General features: G+C 42.1%; 2 protein-coding genes across 2 annotated transcripts in view; one reads left to right on the forward strand and one right to left on the reverse strand.

Annotated features, from left to right (window-relative positions):
• LOC106609096 (synapsin-3) overlaps window positions 1-21,222 on the forward strand; it is a 124,050-nt gene that overhangs the window by 45,828 nt on the left and 57,000 nt on the right. Inside the window, exon 6 of the mRNA XM_014207499.3 lies at window positions 508-597. Within this exon, the coding sequence (XP_014062974.2) occupies window positions 508-597 (90 nt within the window). The remainder of the gene's footprint in view (window positions 1-507; window positions 598-21,222) is intronic.
• LOC106609153 (metalloproteinase inhibitor 3) lies at window positions 1,470-20,691 on the reverse strand. Its single transcript, XM_014207635.3, has 5 exons — window positions 20,390-20,691; window positions 11,569-11,651; window positions 10,484-10,595; window positions 6,972-7,093; window positions 1,470-4,190 (listed from the first exon to the last, which is right to left on the reverse strand). Exons 1-5 carry the CDS (start codon window positions 20,517-20,519, stop codon window positions 3,993-3,995), a joined length of 645 nt encoding a protein of 214 aa, XP_014063110.1. The 5' UTR covers window positions 20,520-20,691; the 3' UTR covers window positions 1,470-3,992.

A 21,222-nucleotide genomic window follows, 5' to 3' on the forward strand; every position in this document is an offset into this window, starting at 1 on the left:
ACAGACTGATTTGATTTGGGCTATTAAAAGGAGCCATAAAACCTGTCTCTGAAACCGTAAGACCAGGGTCCTCCAGTAAGACCTGTTATTATTCACCCTGTTTTAACAGGACAGAGGTGGCCAGGCAAGGTGCGCTGGAGCCGGGCCAAGTTACATTTGTACCATGGCTAGTCTTTAGAACCCAGACAAAACATGTTGGTGGTAGTAGACAAAACATTCCGGAACTTACCTTTTTAAAGATAAGAGTTCTCACAATTTCTGGATGTTTGAGGTCAAAGTTTCTACCTAAAAACCTTTTTAATGGATAGGGCTGCATTCAGCTTTCAAGGTGTCCGTTTTTTTTTTTTTTTTTATCAAGTACTGAAATCAGTGCAAACATCCACTGTGTTTTCTTTGGTGCTATAAATTCCAGATAACTACAGATGTAGTATAAGACACTTTCTATCCTGCCTTCTATATACAGTAACTACTATAGATTGGTGTCTTGTGTTTTGTTTCTGCTTGCAGTTTTCCCACATGATTAAGCTCTACCACTCCCTGGGCCCAGAGAAGTTCCCACTGAACGAACAGACCTTCTACCCCAACCACACACAGATGGTGAGCGCCTTCATGACACTGTTTATAATGTGTGTTCCTCTTTACTGCATTAGCGTCTTCATATAGACACAGCACTCAGGGAATGTATGAACTCTGTATGTTTTCAGATAATCTTGATATAGCCCTTGTGACATTTGTCTAATTCGGGGTAGGAAAAGCGGGAAGCAGTGAGAAAGTAAGGTGGTGAGGCAAAATATTTCCTTTGGCGTCACCTGTAAACCTTCAAGCTGATTAGTAAAATGTCTCAGCCAGAGTGCAACTCCTGTTTGCGTCATGCCCAACTTCATATTCTCTGGTTGTAGCTTCCAATCCCCGTCAGTTGAGTTTATGGTACTTCAGGCAGCGAAAAACAGACCACTTAAAGAATGTTGTCCTCATAGTAGTCGTAACAAAATAATTGTTACGTCTCAGTGCAACACTATGGGCATCACAACACTAAACCCCATAGATCTTAGAGAGACAGTGGCAGTTAAGTAGGCTTAAGGTTGCTCCAAACTATCAAGTGTAGCAGCTGGGCATTTTTTTTTAACATATTTTCTAGGCCAATGCCAAACAGGTGGGATTGATTAGTGTCTTAGTGAGAGCCTTGTTGGAGCTTGCTACCACGTTATCAACAATTATTATGGTATTTATAAAGCAATATTTAATGTGTTACCTATTTACTGGTGTAATCTAACTGATGCAAAGTTGAATGTGCAAGTCCATTATGTAGTGTAGCTCCTGACGAGACAGATTGTTTTATGATATCACAAAGATATTGCTATAAAGGTCAGGTCCAAATTTGCCTTGTGACCGTGATGGAATACTGAGCTTGAATCATAACCTGGTGCGCTACTTTCACTTGAAGAAATCAACAGCGCAAACTCGTATAGTCCATTTTTCATTAAATCTTTATTATAAAAATATAAAACACAGAAATTAAGTCAAACATTTCTGCCACCCCTACAAGGAAACGTTCGCTCACCCCCCTTTTTAAGGAATCAGTGTATACACACACGGTACACAGCCTTTTGCCAGCTTCCTTTTTTAATGCACTCTGGATCGACTTGACCAAGTGTTTCTGTGTTAAGCAGACAGTATATTTACACAAACATGATCCACAAAAAAATACAGATGCAGAGATGCCAAGGCCAAAGAGAGTGAACCTTGCAAAAACCAGTTGAGGGAGATTTGGTAGAGGGGAAACAACTCAAGACTGACAACCAGAGAAGTGTGTCAATGAAGGCCGAACATCCAGAGGAACCTTCCCAGTATTCTTACTAAACGATGGAGTGGATGGATCTACGTGAAGACTACATACTATCTGGCTTCTGGGACTATCGGGCTACACTCATTGAGCCCACCATTCTCTCAATGCTAAACCAGCTCTACTTTTAACTGTCTGAGGAGAACGAGAAACTGTGCTGCTGATGTGGAACGTTCAGGCTTTTGTGATATCGCTGTGGCATCGGACTACTAAGGATCTGCCTCTGGATTGTGTTTCAAGCTCAGCCAAGGCCTGGAGGAGGTGTCAACAGAAGCTCAGCAGTGGGGAAACCTAATGACACTGATGTACCTCCTCTCCTTTTGAAATGGTCGCAAACGTCGAATTCGGCATTGTTTTGATGTTTTTATAATTTTCTGTTCTACATTGTTGAATGATATAAAGAACGCTGACATGTTTCTTTTTTTTCTGTAAATATAGTGCCTGAAATAATTGCATTTCATGTAAGAATTGCCTTGTGGAGGAGGCAAGATTTAGATTTCATTTCAGTTCCTCACATTATAATAGATTACATGAATAATACATTGCCTAACTGTATTTTAGTGGATTTCCTTCTAAAACTGTCATGTCAGGGCTGTTACTCTATTCTGTTCAACACCAACTTGGCAGGGCCTTTTCTGAACATAATGGAAAAGTGGGCAGAGCTGAGAGACTGGGCAAAGACTTCTCACTCCTGCTGAGGCATCTCTGTTTCTGACGGAATGGACTGAAGATACTGAACTGGAAAACTCAAAGTAGAAGAGTTTAGTGACAATGTTATTTTCATCAGTTTCATCTGAAATAGTTATAATACGTACAAAAATGGAGTATACATTTTTGAAAACACTTTGTCTGAAACCTCTGCTTTAAACTCTGATGCAGTGAAGAAAAGTTCCTTACCTCGTGAGAACCAGAAGGAGAACTGTGATTGGACAAAAGTACCATCATTCAAAATCTGCTGAAGGCGGATCTAACATTAAGTCAATGCTTTACAAACACAATTTGGGATTCTGGTCCTTCATGATAGCCAAACAGGGTAGTGATGGTAATACAGTTTTGGCCAGATACAGAGAGATATCTCTATCTATTTGCTATTGTAGTAGGATGTTTGTAGTATTTGCATGGATACTGTCTGATTCGACAAACACCGATAAATAAATCTACTACAGAGGTTTCGGTCGAATCAACTGTTCATTGTTCTGTAGCTTATCATATACAGCAAAAAAATTAAATAACTTGCATTCATGTCTCTGCGAAAGATGAATTATTCCCTGTGCTTGAGCTGTAAGGGTCATTCTTAGTTGTGGTTTACAGAAAAGAAAATATAGCTATACTCAATTCATCGTCCGATATTAGCAACGCATTCATATAGTGTGATCTGCTAAATGACTAAAATGTCAATGCAATTTAATACAACCAAGAATAGACTTCACAGTGCAAGCAGTCAGGGTGGCAAAGATTACATCATTCATATAAATAGACATGTTGACAGTATAAACTGTGAACACATACATATACACTTTCTTGTGATTCAAAATCATTGTTAAATACCTTTTGTGTGACTGGAGGAAGAGATTGCTTTTCTGAGGTCATACCTCGCGTTGGCATTGCCCTCGTTCTGGTGACAATGTGTCTGGTTACGGTGCATAACTTGTGTTGACAACATTGTTGCAGGAGCTTTGATACTGTTTGCACGCCACACTTTAATATTAGAATAATTTAACCATTATGTATTGCTTGAAACTGCAATGCTGAAATGCCATCCCACCCATATAAGCCTTACGAGGGTGTGAAAAAGGTATTGCTTTTTAGAGGGCCATTGTTATTACATTCTGAGGAAAGTCTAATTTCTGCTCATTGATAGCTAGGGAAATGTAGGAAAAAGTGGGAGAAACTGAAATGTACAGCATTAAACAAAAAAGGTATTGTTTACATCAGAAGTGCTACTTCTATGAGACAGCCAGGCACTGATTTATTTTAGTTGTTGTGTGTTTCGTCAGAGGGAATGGGAGTGGTCGCTTGGGGTTCTGTAATACGCTGGTTGACGAGGGGCGTGGCGGAGTTGTGGAGTTTGAAAGGTGTAGAAGAGTGAGGATGAGGAGAAGAAACTCAAGAAAGTTGCTATGGTTTGGGGCTTGGTTGTGGTTTACGCTCAGGGGTCGGTGGAGTTGATGGTGGTTTTGTCACGGCCGGCCATCCCCCGGTACCAGCTGCAGTAGCCCTCTTTCTGCTGGATACAGGCGTAGTGCCGGGACTGGTAGCCGGGGTAGCCGAAGTGGGACAGCATGTCCGTCCACAGGCACTCGTTCTTTGAGGTCACAAAGCAGGGCAGGTAGTGGCAGGGCTTAATCTACAGAGAGAAGAAGCGAAACTACAGATGTAGCCGTAAAGCAGGAACATTTTATCGAGTAATGCTACAGCATACTGGTGAAGGCTCACTGTGTTTTACAGTTCGACTTGAATAAAGTTAAATTGTATCCTTTTTGATTAACCAAAATTCTGATTTAGGATATGTGACAGATTTTAGGATGTTTCATTTTCTGTGAATTGTTTTTAAATATTGACCAATTCAAAAGCACAGTGAGTCTACATTCAGCAGTAAATGAACGATGCCAAGACAGAATTAGCATTTCAGGAAAAGGTGAAGCAATGCATAATCTTGTACACAATACTTAATTTGTGGAGAATAAGATATTGATTAGGAGAAAGCGTGATTTAAGTATAAAAGACGAGAGGCAGTAATCACTGCCAAAGGTGCCTCAACAAAGTACTTAGTAAAGGGTTTGAATACTTATGACTGTGATATTTTTTCGTTTTTATTTTTAATACATTTGCAAAAATTTCTAAACCTGTTTTTGCTCTTTCATTATTTAGAATTCAGAAAACATTATGTCCTCAGGCAATTCATCTTGCAGCAGTCATAAAACATATCACATGTAAAACAAATAGGCAGGGTAAGTGCAGTTACATAGTGCAATTAGTCCAACATGTTAAGTTGCAGAATTGCATTCGGAATAAGAGTACTTGGCCCTATTTTTATTTTATTTTTTAACCTTAGTCTGTACCTGCAGCCAGAGGGAAGGAGCTGGAATTCAGGGTGGAGTGGATGGGAAGAGTCAACCACAATTTTATTTGCCTTTATGGAGAGCTCTGCCCAGGTAGAGAGATGACCGTTCTTGCTGTTGCTGCCCCATGATTTTTCTGCAAGTCCTGACTATCTTTCCCAACCTATTTCTGTGCAACTTTGATAGGACAGGTATTGTATGTAGATTGATGAGGGTGAAAAACAATGTAATCCATTTTAGAATAAGGCTCTAAGATAACAAAATGTGGAAAAAGTCAAGGGGTCTGAATACTTTCCGAATGCACTGTATAGCCTGCCAAATGTCTTTAAAGGTGAGAAATTAGAAACTGACAAAATACTGTGTTTTAGAGAAATCCAAAGGGGTGTTTCAGTAAAGGCTGTGTGTACTGTAATGACCGAGCCAGAGGAATCAACAGCAGCGAGCTTGAGGAATATGGGTGAAGCTCAACGTTTTCTTTATGGTGCAAGCATTTTCAATGAAGTTTAACTGGTTCTGGTGTTCATGGGCTATGTTATGGACAGTTAGCTTTTTAATCATTTACTGATGCCAATGTTTTTTTTTATACACTGCAGTGGATTATTTTCACATGCTTCCTGCATTCCTTAGCTGTAAATCATCTTTTGTTAAAGGATGACAAAATGGTTTGAATTATTTTGGCGGAAGCGTCGGTGAAGTGTGACGTTCGCACTCTAGGAGATTCTTGCACTTGATATAAAACCACAGAGATGGCTGTGTCTGCACTGCCTCTGTCTGTTGACTTGTCTTCTCAGACAGTAAGCATGCTGCTTCATAGGGGTTCACACAATGAGGTGTTGTGTTCTAGCAATAGGATGCTGCTACACGTGTGATTTTTTTTTTTTTTTACTTTTTCTCCTTCCCGATTTTAAAGATTACATTTGAACTGAAATGGGCAATAAACTAAAAGAAAAACGCTTCTACCATGGCGAGTTCTGTCCAAGTTTGTTTTTCATTCCTGATGCTGACTTGTGGTCACACTCATACATTCACGTCCACTGTTCTGTGTTGGCCTCGAAGGCTCACTGTACGTCTAACGTGTCTTAACATTACAACCCTTTAAGCAGTTTGGGCGTGAGCAGTTTGAAAGGTGTTAGCCAGCATTTGGACTGTGTAGTTACTCCGGTCTCCTGTCTGGCAATGCACTTATTGCTGTTGACGGGAGCCGGTGATGGGCAGACCAGATGGTGTGTCTGGAGCCATGCAGTACAGGATATTTATGAGCCCGGACTGGAGCTGCACAGGAGCAGGTCCCGCATAAAGGGGGTCCGACCGAGCACGGAATTCAGGCTTTGGAATAACAGGGAAAGTGATTCCGGTGTAGTTAAATTTAACTCACCAAGATCATTATAAATCTCTTTTCTCTCTCCTCATCTTTCCCTCTGTCTCTTCAGTTACATTCATGGATGTGTATTATCCGTTATGATGCCAAAATGGAAAGGGGACACTTATATTCCTGACAGCTAAAACCTTACATTATATCATTCAGCCACTATCAGGAATTTAAAAGTATGTCCCTACAATCATAAAAGTTACAATAACATAATCAAAATGATTTGGTATATATTTTGATAGTCATTCTTGTATTGTGCTACATTTAAGAATAGAGGGAAAAGTTTTAAATGGTTTGGCAATGATTTCAGAATTGGTTGCAGTTTATCAGCATAATCTATTTGACCCAATATATGCACGGCCACTAAAGTAATTATGGTCATAAAATTAACACATTATTTCCCCCCTAATTCTACAGCCAATATCCGATATCTAATAACATGGAGATTATGAAGTGCCTTGTCATTTTCTGTGGTAAGACGTCTTCTAGATGGAGGAACAGAGATGCTCAGAGCAGGATGGTAATGCTTTGCAATAAGCAGGGTGTTCTGCCTGCCCTTGCTCCTCTTTCTGGCTCCTACTCCTCCATCTTGGCTCTGCTGCTGTTGTGTTGCTTTAGCTTCCTTATACATATCCATCTTATCCCCGGGAGCCACTTCATCCATATTCTCCCTGAGAGCGCAGTTGTTGCCACTCACCCTGCAGTTGCAGCCCAGCTGGTAGCGGTGGTTGATGCCCTTCTTCTGGGCCAGCGAGAGGCGCTCCCATGGCTGGTTGAAATTACACAGCCCGGTGTAGACCTTGCCGTCGAACACGCGGCCTGAGGGGGGAGAGAGGGTTGGTTACAGATCAGCTTTTGTTAAGCATTACATCATTCGTGAATTTTTTTTCATGACTTACAAAACATTCATTACAATGGTTTGTTTGTTTCCCTCAAAAAACTGAAGACTGAAAAACAATTCATGTCATATTCCCAATGCCATGGGAAAGAGTCAGATGTTATCCTTAGCCTATTTTTGGCTAATTGTATAATTGCCATACCTCGCCTAACATAAATACACCAGTCAAGCAAGTGGTCCAAATCTTTTTAACTATGTTAAGACCATCTTGTACAGCAGGTCCCATATTAAACTAAAACCCCTATTTAAGAATTTCCAAAAGGTTTTCTAACTTCTATTTTTAGGTTAGGCTGTTCACAGCTTACCACCAATGTCAGGATGACAACCTCTGCTGCGAACAGATTCACCCCACACTGTAGCCCGCCAGCTAGCACTCAAACAACATGGTTGTTTGTAACGGTGTATCCATTGCTAGTGCTACACTGTCCTGTTGTCATCACACGCTGAGCTGAAAGCTGGCAAACACACAACTCTTAGACCGACTTCCATATGGATTATTGGCGTCTCCTGGCAAAGTTATTAGACAATGGTGAGAGCGGCATTAGCCTGTTCCCAAATTGTAGTTGGTAAGACGGCACAAGCAGATCTGGGACCAGGCTAGTGCGGCATCCCTCTTCATAGCTAATCAGGAGGCCGTGCACTCACTCTGGGTTAATCAAAGCCCAACCCGTGGAGCTAATCTATCAGGCATTGGCGTATTTAACATGCCTGTAATTGAGTTCTGATACAGTATGGCCCAGGGACCCAAGACCAAATTACAGACTCACTCCCCAAACCAGAGCTAGAGCTGCTGCCTGGCCTGGATGACTGATGTCATCATCACCCAGCCACAATAAACAAACACTTGTGTTGCCGGGGTGATTTCCTTCCTCATGTTTCATTGGCTTCGTTTGGGTTTGGGACGTAGTGATGGGAACATTCAACACACAGCTAAACAGTATGACGGCCTTAGGTCTCACTAAACTGCTCTCCAACTTCATAGCAACTCATAGGTTCAGAGAGTTTCTATCTACAAGCCATCGGATTGCCAAACACTTGAATTGGACTGACCACTTGCGCTGACTCTCCACACCTTAGCAGACATGCGCTCATGCACACACCCACACTGACATACACTCATCCACACACACACAGTTGAAGTCGGAAGTTTACATACACCTTAGCCAAATGCATTTAAACTGCGTTTTTAACAATTCCTGACATTTAATCCTAGTAAACATTCCCTGTCTTCGGTCAGTTAGGATCACCACTTTATTTTAAGAATGTGAAATGTCATAATAGTCTAGAGTGATTTTATTTCAGCTTTTATGTCTTTCATCACATCCCCAGTGGGTCAGAAGTTTACATACATTCAATTAGTATTTGGTTGCATTGCCTTTAAATTGTTTAACTTGGGTCAAATGTTTCAGGTAACCTTCCACAAGCTTCCCACAATAAGTTGGGTGAATTTTGGCCCATGACAGAGCTGGTGTAACTGAGTCAGGTTTGTAGGCCTCCTTGCTCGCGCACGCTTTTTCAGTTCTGCCGACAGATGTTCTATAGTATTGAGGTTAGGGCTTTGTGATGACCACTCCAATACCTTGACTTTGTTGTCCTTTAGCCATTTTGCCACAACTTTGGAAGTATGCTTGGGGTCATTTGTAAAAACCCATTTGCGACCAAGCTTTAACTTCCTGACTGATGTCTTGATGTTGCTTCAATCTAACCAACTAATATTTTCCTTATGATGCCATCCATTTTGTGAAGTGCACCAGTCCCTCCTGCAGCAAAGCACTCCCACAATATGATGCTGCCACCCCTGTGCTTCACAGTTGGGATGGTGTTCTTCGGCTTGCATGCTTCCCCCTTTTTCTTCCAAGCATAACGATGGTCATTATGGCCAAACAGATCTATTTTTGTTTAATCAGACCAGAGGACATTTCTCCAAAAAGTACAATCTTTGTCCCCATGTGCAGTTGCAAACCATAGTCTGGCTTTTTTTTTTTATAGCGGTTTCGGAGCAGTGGCTTCTTCCTTGCTGAGCGGCCTTTCTGGTTAACGATATAGGACTCGTTTTACTGTGGATATAGATACTTTTGTACCTGTTTCCTCCAGCATCTTCAAGGTCCTTTGCTGCTGTTCTGTGATTGCACCAAAGTACGTTCATCTCTAGTATGAAGGCTGCGTGGTGTGTATACTTGCGTACAATTTTTTTGTACAGATGAACGTGGTGCGTTTGGAAATTGCTCCCAAGGATAAACCAGACTTGTGGAGGTCTACAATTTTTTTTTCTGAGGTCTTGGCTGTTTTCTTTTCAATTTCCCATGATGTCAAGCAAAGAGGTGCTGAGTTTGAAGGTAGGCCTTGAAATACATCCACAGGTACACCTCAAATGATGTCAATTAGCCTATCAGAAGCTTCTAAAGCCATGACACAATTTTCTGGGATTTTCCAAGCTGTTTAAAGGCACAGTCAACTTAGTGTATGTAAACTTCTGACCCACTGGAATTGTGACACAGTGAATTAAAAGTGAAATAATCTGTCTGTAAACAATTGTTGGAAAAATTACTAGTGTCATGCACGCAGTAGATGTCCTAACCGACTTGCCAAAACTATAGTTTGTTAACAAGAAATTTGTAGTGGTTGAAAAACGAGTTTTAATGACGCCAACCTAAGTGTATGTAAACTTCCGACTTCAACTGTGCATTCATACTACAAACACGTGTGTGTGTGCGCGCAGCATGCAAGGAAGCATTTAGTTGGACGGTGTATCCTGTACATACAACTAATGAGTTGAACTTGATAAATGCCTGCCTGCACTGGAAACGCCAGAACTTCTCACTAGAACTGTTCATTATAAGAGGGAAAAGTTCTGCTGTTTACGCCCCAAAGGAGAAGGAAATGCTTCAAAAATGAAGTGCCCCCCTGCCTCTCACAGACGGGAGGTTATATATAGTGGGAAAGTTTGTCACAGAGCAGTCAAGAAGTCTTCAGGGAGGGGGGAGGAGGGGGTTGCATTTAAACAAAAAAAACTGGGGCTGCTGTTAGCAACGCTGCCATTGTTGTAGGACGTGCTGCAGAGAGGGAGTTAGGGAAACGGGCCTGGGAGATCAAGCTGGCGTCAACTCCACTGATGTGCTTGCTTGCCTCGCTAATTTGTTTTTGGTAATGTGCTTCTGAGGCAGCTCGTGAGGCTGTTTTTATTGCTTATTAATAGCTCTTAATGGAAAGACATTGTTTCTGGCACTACCATGACAACTGTGCAGCCCGCCAAGTACATTAGATAGCTGCTTTTCAGATCAGTGGTACTGTATGGTTGAATAGTGACTCACCTGTGATCAGGTACTGGTACTTGTTGATGTCGAACTTGACTCCACACAAACTCTCAGAGGCATCTGTGTAGATGTGCTGAACGTGCTGCATTTTGTTGAATCCTTTGTACATCTGCAAAACAGACCATGACAAACAGTCTGTTATAACGATTATAATCTGGAATGAAGATCGCACTTGTTCTTGCTTCTGACGCAACTGGATTTATTGAGTTCTCGAAGTTGTCAGGAATCCACAACAATAAACAAACGCAGTATAATGAGATATTGCTTCCAAGAATTCAGTGTAGTAGAGGAAGAGGCCACTGATGCTATCATTTAACCACATGAAAATGAACATAATTACAGGACATAATGAAGACGTGACTTTGGGGTTGAACCGTGGGTCCACCCATTGAGTTCAGGTGCGCGGAACACAAACGCTGCCGGACAAAGTAAATGTTTGCACTGGGATTTGTGTTTGGTCCGTCGTGATTTATTTGTCTGGGAACAACAGGAAATCCCTGTTTAGACACAGCTATTCTTGGAAATAACAGGACAAGCCGTGAAAGAGGCGAGCCATTGGGACCTAAAACGGGGGATTTCTGGGGAAATGTTTCTAGGGGCAACAAAGCCCACTCTTCATGATTTATTTACTGAGAGGCGACTGTCTTTAGGCCATTACGACTACGTTGGATTCCTTTGGCCAAACAAATACTCAAACACACTTAACTTGGATTAGCCAAACCTTCTTGCCACAGGGCCAAGTGTTAGAGGTGATGATGAAAACAATGTCTAATCCTCTGTAACATACTCTTGTGGCACTTAATGGAAAAGCTTGGCCATTTCACGGCATCTGTGAACTCATGTTTTGGTTATAAGAATTAGGGATTGCACTATAACTAAAGTGATACTGCTACAGTAACCTAGTCATACACTGCATCATTTTAGTAGGCCTACAGTGATAAAACTGGTCTCCTAGTTTCAAAGCCTATGAGCTTGTTAGTGATTCTTATTGCATGGTGCTGTTTTCCAGAGTGCGGTTATGCTCTTCAAGGTATGGGCCAGATTATGTAAAACTCGGGCTGAATGATGCGATGATGGCTTACCTTCATCTGTTTGACCGTGTAACGCATGGTGCCAAAAGGCCCATCCTTCATTAACTTCTTGCCCACCACTTTGGCACGGATCACTGTAGACCAAAGACACAAGCACAGAATTAGTCAATTATGCAATGGACAGAGATTGGAAAGCCTCTAGCTGCCAAATCCAGCATATTGGATGATTTCCCGAATTTAGGTCACATCAGAGCAAGACTACTACTTTTTAATGAGTAGTTCTGAAAGTAGCGCCCAGGAGACGAGACGTTTATTTTTACTATTTTCTACATCTGGAGCCAGGCTGATGGTTGTGTGAGCATCAAAAAGAGAAGCCTAAATACAGTAGTAAGTCCAATATGTGTTCAAGATATCACCCTTACAGATGCTTTAGCTAGAATTAGGACCCTAGAATGCAGTGGGCTGTTCATTGCTTTTCCAAAGCTTATTTAAAAACCCAGCCCCTAGAGGAGAGACCCATGGAAGATTTTGTAAGGGTTTGGCTCAGTTTATAATCTATTAATTTGTTTTTATAGATTGCTTCTGCTTGGCAAACAAGTCCAATGGAAGACTAGGATCTAGCATTTGAATTTGACTAAGGCCAAAGCAGTTCTTCTTCAGGACAGTGAAAATGAGGCCACAGCTTTATTACTACCTCCCTCCTGCCTTATCCCTGTGTCGTAAAACCATGTCTCCACTGTTTAAACAACCTCCTTTCTTTACATTCTGCACAGGGTGGAAAAAGATCTTATCAGTGCTGCTCACCCTCATGTAAACAGCGGCTAGGTGACACAGTTTGGCTGTGGAATCACCTTGTTTGCTTTCACTCCTTTTAAAGTAAGTGGGTCCGTTGTGAGGGGGAAATGGGCTTATGAGCGAAGCCTCATTTAGGCCAGTGAATCGGGTCCTCCCCAGAGTACTTGTATCAGAGCTCTGGGGCCCCTCGGGAGAATGGGCAGTCCACATGCAGTCGACTTGAGTCAAGTTCACCTGCTCCCCGCAGCCTGACAGCCACAGACATAACTAACGGTGGGGATGTTTATCTTTCCTCTCCGGAATGTTCTTTCTACATTCCTTTGAGGTTCACATTCTCGAGCCTGTGAAGGGGGGGGGGGGAAGGGAAGCGTGTCTCACTCCTCTAGATAGAGTGAAGAAGGGCTGTACTGTAACATCTCCTCTTATAGCGTCATAGTATGTATTTAAGTCCCAGACACAAAGGGAGTCTAAGGGAAAAGCGGCACTCCTGGTGGTTTATGAATAGAAAAGTCTCCTAGAAGATGCCGGTGAGGTGACATCAACACCTTCAATGGAGCTCACATTTTCACCTGCCAGTTTAGAATGACAAGGCTCTAATAGAGCATCAGCCATCCAGTTTGATAGCTGTTAGAGAATCACACATCCATGTTCAAGGCAACGATTATGTTAAACCTATTCAGGTGATCTATTCTCCTTGCGTTCTTGGTGACCTTTTTGAGCCAATGTACCCAAGGACATCTGCTCTATTAATCTGTCAACTCGCATATTATGAGCCTCAAAGCATTGTTACCTAACCAGTCTCTGCTGTGCAGAGTCAAATGAATGGTACTTTCACTGATGTAATTGTATGGAGCATAAGCACTATTACTGTGGAATGTGAAGATATGAAACATATGCTACTCTGATCCCTCCTTATGTAATGTTGATGCACTGATCCCTCATAATGCACTGATCCCTCAAACTATTTTCAGAAGCCAGTAGCCGAAAACCGGCCTTCCCCTTAAAACCTGAACTCCATTGCAGACTGCTTTCCCCACCCAAAACGATAAGACTCCAATTCCAAAGAGCTTTGCGTTGAGCCTTCAACTGTTATTAGGCGTAGGTGTCATAGGTCATATCGCTGAACAAGAGTCCAACAGTAACACCAAACGCTCTTTGAGGCGGGATACGCTCGCCACTGGGTGGGCAACCACTAATTGGGTGGTGCTGAAGTCATTGCCTGGTGGAATGTGTGAAAGGCCGCAGCTGCTGGTGAGACAGAGGATTTGTGTTATTCCCTACAGCGACCCTTTGACCTCCAAGGGAAGGGCCCTGAGTAGATCTCAGAATGCTAGCTATATTTACTCCTGACCACCGAGTTCTCTTTCAATATGCCTCTAAAGGCTAGGTCTGGGCCCCAGTGTCAGAAATGACTAAGTTGTGAGTGTGTATGTAATCCAATTCTAAGCCCAAGCACTGCATAAGATATCCACCTGATCAGCACTGGTTAGTTTAGCTGTAATCGGCACTGCAGCTAGGAAATCTCTTGCAGCTCTATATAGAGTTAGTGCCCCCTGCTCTCTCTCTCTGTGTGCTGCAACACACGAATAGCAATTACAGGCGAGTGCTATTCTCCTGTTTCTGCCGCATACATATTAATGTTTTGCAGTGGATTTGACATACATTCCCAGTGGAAAGTAAATGGATTTTTCTTAATAAGGAGAAGTAGCTGGGGTATGACAGAGAAAGTAATTGAATTAATTTAGCACAGTATCTCTTCCCCGAAGCATGGGATTACTAAACTATGCATTCAAATGCTAATCGCAACACAAGTGGGAATGTAATTCAATCAAGCAGTTTAAGCCTCCTCCTGCTTTACATTTTGCCTGTGACTCTTGACGCACTTCAGGCTAAATTGTGATTACAGCAAACCGATTGCGTGATGAGGGGAAAAGTCACCATGACAAGGTTGAAATAGATGGTCATATGAAGAGGGGAAGAATAGACGGAAATAATGTGGTTGTGTATAACCAGAGTTGTGAACTGTGTGTGTGGTGATAAGCGAGGGAGAGCGAGACTGATTCTGAACATGATCTGAGTGGGGGGGGGGGGGAATAATGCTACTTAGTATGACACACTCACTGGGTACTCCACTCAAAAAAGAAACCACTTTTAAGTACTCTTCCTCTTTGAGGTGTCAGAGCTGACCACACCCGTAGTGGGATTACACTTGACCTGACTAGAAAAGTAATGTCCGCACCAGTTCACCGACGAGACAGACGCAACTTAACCAACATGGGATGTGTAGGTCTGATTTTAAAAAGTAATGCACTATATAGGGAACAGGGTACTATTTCAGAAGCAGTCATGGACTACACTGGTGATTTTAAGTTAAGCGGTCTGCAGAAAAGGGATGGCTTAAACACTCTATGCCTGTCTAACAGGGTGTACATGTCAAACATTCAGGGAATCTTGCACCTTTTGACCTCTTAACCTGTTTTAACAGGAAGGAACGCTGGCCTTATGGAATGAAGCTGCTTTGAACGCACCGAGCTGATCCCAGATGACATAATGTTCCTCATAATATGGGACCATCTATGCCCTCTGCCAGTTGGGAAGAAAAGTGGGTAGCATAGTAGAGAATAGGATTGGGTTTTGCATTATTGCAACCTATAGTAACTGTAGCTCGTTGCTTCCCTCGCCAGGTCTCCCAAGAGAAAGGACAGGGTAACTTGAGGACCTCCCTCCTCACCACTCTGAGAACTAGCTTACACCAGGCTAAACGACTGTACATGTTTCTCCCAGGTTATTATCCCAGGCTAAGTCACACTTACCCACAGCAGTAATCTTCTGTATTGAATCGGTGCATGGTACGAGATTGTAAAGGTCTGCTCCTGACACCTCAGCTCCTTGGGATATTAAACACCAGGGCCAAAGTGTAGCTAGGGCCGGCCGAAGCGCTAATCTGCTGCATGAAAAGCTTTAGAAAAACAGCCTTCCCCTCTGTTCCAATGTGAATGGGCTGTTTCAGTCACCAAGTAAAATTGCAGCCCAGTAGGTCTGCTGTGCACCAAAAGTAATCTCTCTCTGTCTGTATGCAGCAAGAAAAAGAATTGTCAGGAAATGGCTGACTGTTGTCCAGAAATCCAAGGAAGGGTTCATTGAGAGAACGTATATCAGCTGACCTAGTTGGAACTCCTTAAATTGATTGCAAAGTTACCCTCAGGTTATTTGGAGTTGGTTTTTTCCTCTTTGTTGTACCCTCATTTCCTCAATTCAAAATGTCTATCTGATACATCTATTAGAGCGGGTGCTGCTAGTGATTATGGAGCAGGAGCAGGCTTTGAACTCACCTCTGGCTCTTAAAATTGGGATGATTCATGTTCTACAGTGTCACCTTTTGAAGTTGACAGTGGAAATGAGTCCCTCTCCTCACTCAGCGTTATACCTGAGGGGAGCTTAAGGTCAACATTTGCATTTTAATCCACATCTAGATATTCTATGTGTGTGTGTGTGTGTTTAAACCATAGCCATTTGACCATAGTCCTCAAATAGTAGTTAGCCCAAGGGTTTTTGGCAGCTACTGTAGATTTAGCTTTAGTTCTTAAAATACCTTTTAGTCTTAATCACATTTTTGTCATTTCATCCTTCGTTAGTTTTAGTTATCAGTCGACTAAAACTCAGGACAATTTTAGTCTAGTTTAGTCAGTGCATTTATTTATATTAAATAATGAATATTTAAGCTACTTAACTTCCATCATGTGCACATTCAAATCGCCTTGTCCAACTATCCCCTCGTATACCTTAGATGGCAACATTGATATTGTGGTATATTGTATCCAATGCCAGAAATAATTAACCATATAGGCTATAAAGCCTTGGCTACAGGTGAAACACTTTACAGCTCAGATTGTCTGCCCATCACAACCGTCAAGGGGGTAAATAAGTTCCTTGGTAAGGGGAGAATTTGAGCTAAAAAAAATGCCAGAAGTATTACTGTACTCATAATATTCAACGAATAGCATTTGTTTTTACCATTGGGGGGGGGGGATCAACCGTAACTCGCATTTGCAGACCACGGTGCGAGAGCGGCAACAGAGATGAATGGAAAATGGAGCTTCTGATGTCGTCAGAGAAAAAATTGCCTACATGAAAGTAAGAGAGAGTAAACATTGAGTGTGTTTACATGCACACTAATTTGATTTTAAACTGATTATAGTAAAAGGCTGAGTATGGCATTAGTCGTGTAAACACCTTACTCGGCATGAGGCGATAATTGAAGTTGGCATACGCCGATTAAAACACCTGGTTTTCTGAGCAATCTTTTGAATGATAAGGACATGTAAACAGCTTAATCGGCGTTCCAGTGGTGTATTTGATCTGCGCATGTGCCTGCACCAGGTAGTGCAAGCTTCCCTCTTATGCGTGACTGAAGTGAGTTCAGAAAAACATAAAGTATACTTCTTTTAATTAGTTCTCACGTAGAAACTTTACAGTGCATTCGGAAAGTATTCAGACCCCTTGAACTTTTCCACGTTTTGTTACGTTACAGCATTATTCTAAAATTGATGATTTTTATTTATTTAACCAATCTACACACAATACCCCAGTATTCAGAACCTTTGATATGAGACTGTTTCCATTGATCATCCATGAGATGTTTCTACAACTTGATTGGAGTCCACCTGTGGTAAATTCTGTTGATTGGACATGATTTGGAAAGGCATACACATGTCTATATAAAATCCCACAGTTGACAGTGCATGTCAAAGTCAAAATCAAGCAATGAGGTCGATGGAATTGTCCATAGAGCTCCGAGACAGGATTGTAGGCACAGATTTGGGGAAAGGTACCAAAACATTTCTGCAGCATTGAAGGTCCCCAAGAACACATTGGCCTCCATTCTTAAATTGAAGTTTGGAACCACCAAGACTCTTCCTAGAGCTGGCCTCCAGGCCGAACTGAGCAATCGGGGACAAGGGCATTGGTCAGGGAGGTGACCAAGAACCCAATGGTCACTCTGACAGAGCTACAGAGTTCCTTTGTAGAGATGGGAGAACCTTCCAGAAGGACAACCATCTATGCAGCACCAATCAGGCCTTCTAGTTGAAGTTAGTTACAAGTCAAGTGTCCAGGCTTCGCATGAGTTCAGAAGATTGACGAGTGACTGAAGTGATTGCCTGGAGGTGTGTGGGAGAGCTCAATCAGATTGCGCAACTGAAATATGTGAATTCTGCAATTGAGAGGATAGCATGAAATATTCTGCATGCATGCTTGGAATTGGACAAAACCGATAAATTTGCTTCATGTCAAATTAAATGTCCATTATTCTCGTCACATTTGTCAACTAAAATGAAAAGTAATTTGTAGTAGTTATTGTTTTTTTCCCCCCCAGGGTATCTCGTCTCATCAGTTTTAGTCAGGAAAAATAGGTTGACGAAATAAACAGCCTTTGTTGAAAGTACCGTTCAAATGAAATGGGGGGAGGGGAGATGAGGATAAAGGCACATTTTATAACTCATATCTTTCATAGGGAATATTTTGTAGGTATAGATCTGCATACAGTATGTTTTAGGGGTATTTTGACACTAAGGTTTATCAAAAGGTGACATTTTCTTTAAACATTCATCAAACGCCAGTGAAGTGATGCAATGCAAGGCCATGTAAAGCTTTTGGAACTGTGTTTCGTCCCAGAAAATTTACTTGCGCTTTTTTGGACAAGACTGCAGCACATGTTTGTTTGGACATGCCCAGGAGACACAAATCAGAATATCCATCTTAACTCCAGGTGTTGCCAGGAGAACTGTTATCCTTCACTGTCCAAAAACATCATGTTCATGCCAAACTCCATTTCCAGTTGGCTTACAACACAAGAGCTATTGGAATTTTACATGCGAAATCTTGCCTAAAAATGTCAACAGTTGCATAATAATTATGCAATAGTCATCATAAGCTTACATGTTCATGATAACTGCACTAAAGCCCTATCCTAACAAAAGTCCAACACTATCTTTATTTACAGTCTAACTGAATGCAATAGCCTTCTACATGATGAAATCTGATCCTGGCTTTGGCATTATGGCATGTTTACAGTGTTATGTTTTTGTCGGGACTACTGTGACACTGTCCCTTGCAGTGGGAGGGAAGAGGCGTCCCTAGTTCTGTGCACGCTACAGGCATTCCCGGCGCACTTCTGGCTGAACCAAGACCTTGGAAATGGAATTCGGAGCTCTCAAATGCTCACTTGCAGCCATTAAAGCCAGGCCTAGATTCTGGCCCACTAGGCTCCACTCCTTGCCAATGGGATGAGCCAATTTAGGGGACATGAAAGGCAGGGTGACACCTGACTGCTTGTGACACTAACATCTTCAACACAATGGAACCAGGTCACCAACTAGCATAAGTCCCAATAATTATAATTAAATATGAGGCAATGCTCATCAATGCTGAGGAAATGTTTGCATAAATATGTTGGCGTTTGACATGAATGGTTAACCTGCCACTTGTGTGAGAGGGTGTTATTTTTAAACCGTTGCCATATGTTGAAAAGTCAACATCGCTTTCTCTCCTCTGACCTCGTCAGGCTTCAGTCATAGTTCACTGGCTGGACTAGGGATCACTGCAGAAAAAAACATGACATCATAGTTGTGTCCTCAGGAAGACTCCGCCCATGGAACAGCTCTGATGTCCACTTCTCCTCCGCTCCGGGGCATTGGACCACTCTATGCTACCCTAAATGACGTTTGATGGCTGTGTCTGACAAACGTGTGTGTGGATGGATGACTGGTCAAACACACACTCTGCCTGCTGCCAGCAGTTCCGTTCCACAATACAAGAGAGCTGCACACCGTTCTCCTAATACCGTATATTCCAGTGGACTCCTTTCTTTCACTCTACCTTTTCCCTCCTGCTTTAGACCCCCACAACACTTATTATTGCTTAGGCTTATCAAATAATCCCTTACTCCTTTTCAGGAATGAGTCTCCTGCAGCAACAGCGGAGAGCCAGGACCCACCTGGTCAAGTGTTATCCAATAACACTGCTCAGGTTGGACTGGCATTCCTCGATAACAACAGCTGAGTTAATGTTATTCGGGCATAGCCTGTGCATGCATGACCCAGTGGTACAACAAGCTTTACAAAGCCGCCACCCTCAGAGCAGGAGGCCACAAATCTCAGGTACAAGTGGGTCTGAGGACCAGCCCCAAAAGAAAATATACCTGGAATCAACACAGAAAATACCAGTGCACCTAAGTCAATAACCAAGACTTTTATTATACCAATGCTGACTCCATAGCTATATCAAATGCGTGAATGGAATGAATCAGCCCCCTTTTGGAAAGTAAACATGTGCTTTCATAGAGGAGCACAAACACTTGAAGGGCAATGTTATACCAATAGGACTGTAGAATTAACAAGTTGATTGCAAGAGCACTTGCTTAACATTCCTAGCCAAGTCTTGGCTCTTACATCTTATGGAAAGCCAGACAGAACAGAGCATCCAAGAACAGTAGCTAGTCTCCACTTCAAATCTGCCATTGGTAACCTCCACACATGGGTGCAATATTCAGTCAGCAGTAAAACCCCTTGGCTGGCTACTGTCTGCCAGTTCTGTTCTGGTTTATTGCTCAGCAAGTGGTCATTTAGCTCTGAAAGACATTATGATCAGTGGGACCTGTTTCCATGGATACCGTTCCCATTAACTCTTCCCTCTCATCAGAGCAAGGGGAAATAAAGTAAAGCTTCCTCTCTCTTGACTCATTTCAGATGACGCATTTATTTAGACTACTCAAAGCGTGCTGTTGTAGTAAACCTTTAGGCTACGAGCCATCTGATACTTGAAAACTGGTATATTCTGACTAGTCTGTTTTAAATGGGCTTTTAGGTGATGGTTCCACTTTATGCATAACTTTGTTTGGCAGAGATTTTTCTCATTACTATAAGTCCCACAAAGTTGCATCGCTTTATATTAACAACAGTTTCTTATTCTAATATAGTCCATGTATGCAGAATATCACAAAACCACTGCAAACATATATTTCAATAGAGAAAATATTTTAGTTGGCATAACATATGTGGCCACAAACCATACGACTTACCAATGTCAGAGTTGCAGTACGCATCTTGCGGGTGCGACAGAGCACACGAGCACGCCTCTGTGAGTTGATGAATCTGAAGGCTGCTGAAAACGAACAGCAAGCTCAGCAGTCGGTGACAGAGGGACTGCATTTTTAGTGCGTAAAATCTCCCTCGCTGTCTTTACTTTACTACAAAAAGTTATGTCGCCGAATAGTTATTCAAAGTCTGTCCCGAGTTGAGCTCTTGTCTGCTTCAGTGGGTATGTCCAACTGTACTCTCCGGTCAGAGTATTGCCTGTCACTGGGTCTCAGAGCGCGAGTCACAAATTACTATAGTGCGCGAGACGCTGGAACGCCACCCACCTCGCCAGATTTCGCGGCACGACAGCCAATCACGACTCGAGCCGTCGATGATGTCATCAAGAATAACAGATGCGTGACATATTGGAATTTACTTTACAATGTTTGTCTTTTTTTTTTTTCAAAATATTATTTTCCCCCTTTTCACTTTTGTCAGCCCTAAAACATTCCAGTCTGAGTAAAAACCGCTGGAAATTGCTCATTGAATGGAAAACCATATTTTTTAAAAACGTTTTTATTTAACTAGGCAAGGCAGTTAAGAACAAATTCTTATTTACAATGATGGCCTACCACGGCCAAACCCTGACAACGCTGTGCCAATTGTGTGCCGCCCTATGGGACTCCCAATCACGGTCGGATGTGATACAGCCTGGATTTGAACCAGGGACTGTAGTGATGCCCATATGAGCCTGATGTAATGTTTCATACATACAAGGATAATTTATTTATTATAATTAATGGAAAACTTGTCACTTATTTGTTTTTGTTGTTAT

Source organism: Salmo salar, chromosome 07 (assembly GCF_965601325.2).
Source record: "Salmo salar chromosome 07, fSalSal1, whole genome shotgun sequence".
NCBI classification, from domain to species: Eukaryota; Metazoa; Chordata; class Actinopteri; order Salmoniformes; family Salmonidae; genus Salmo; species Salmo salar.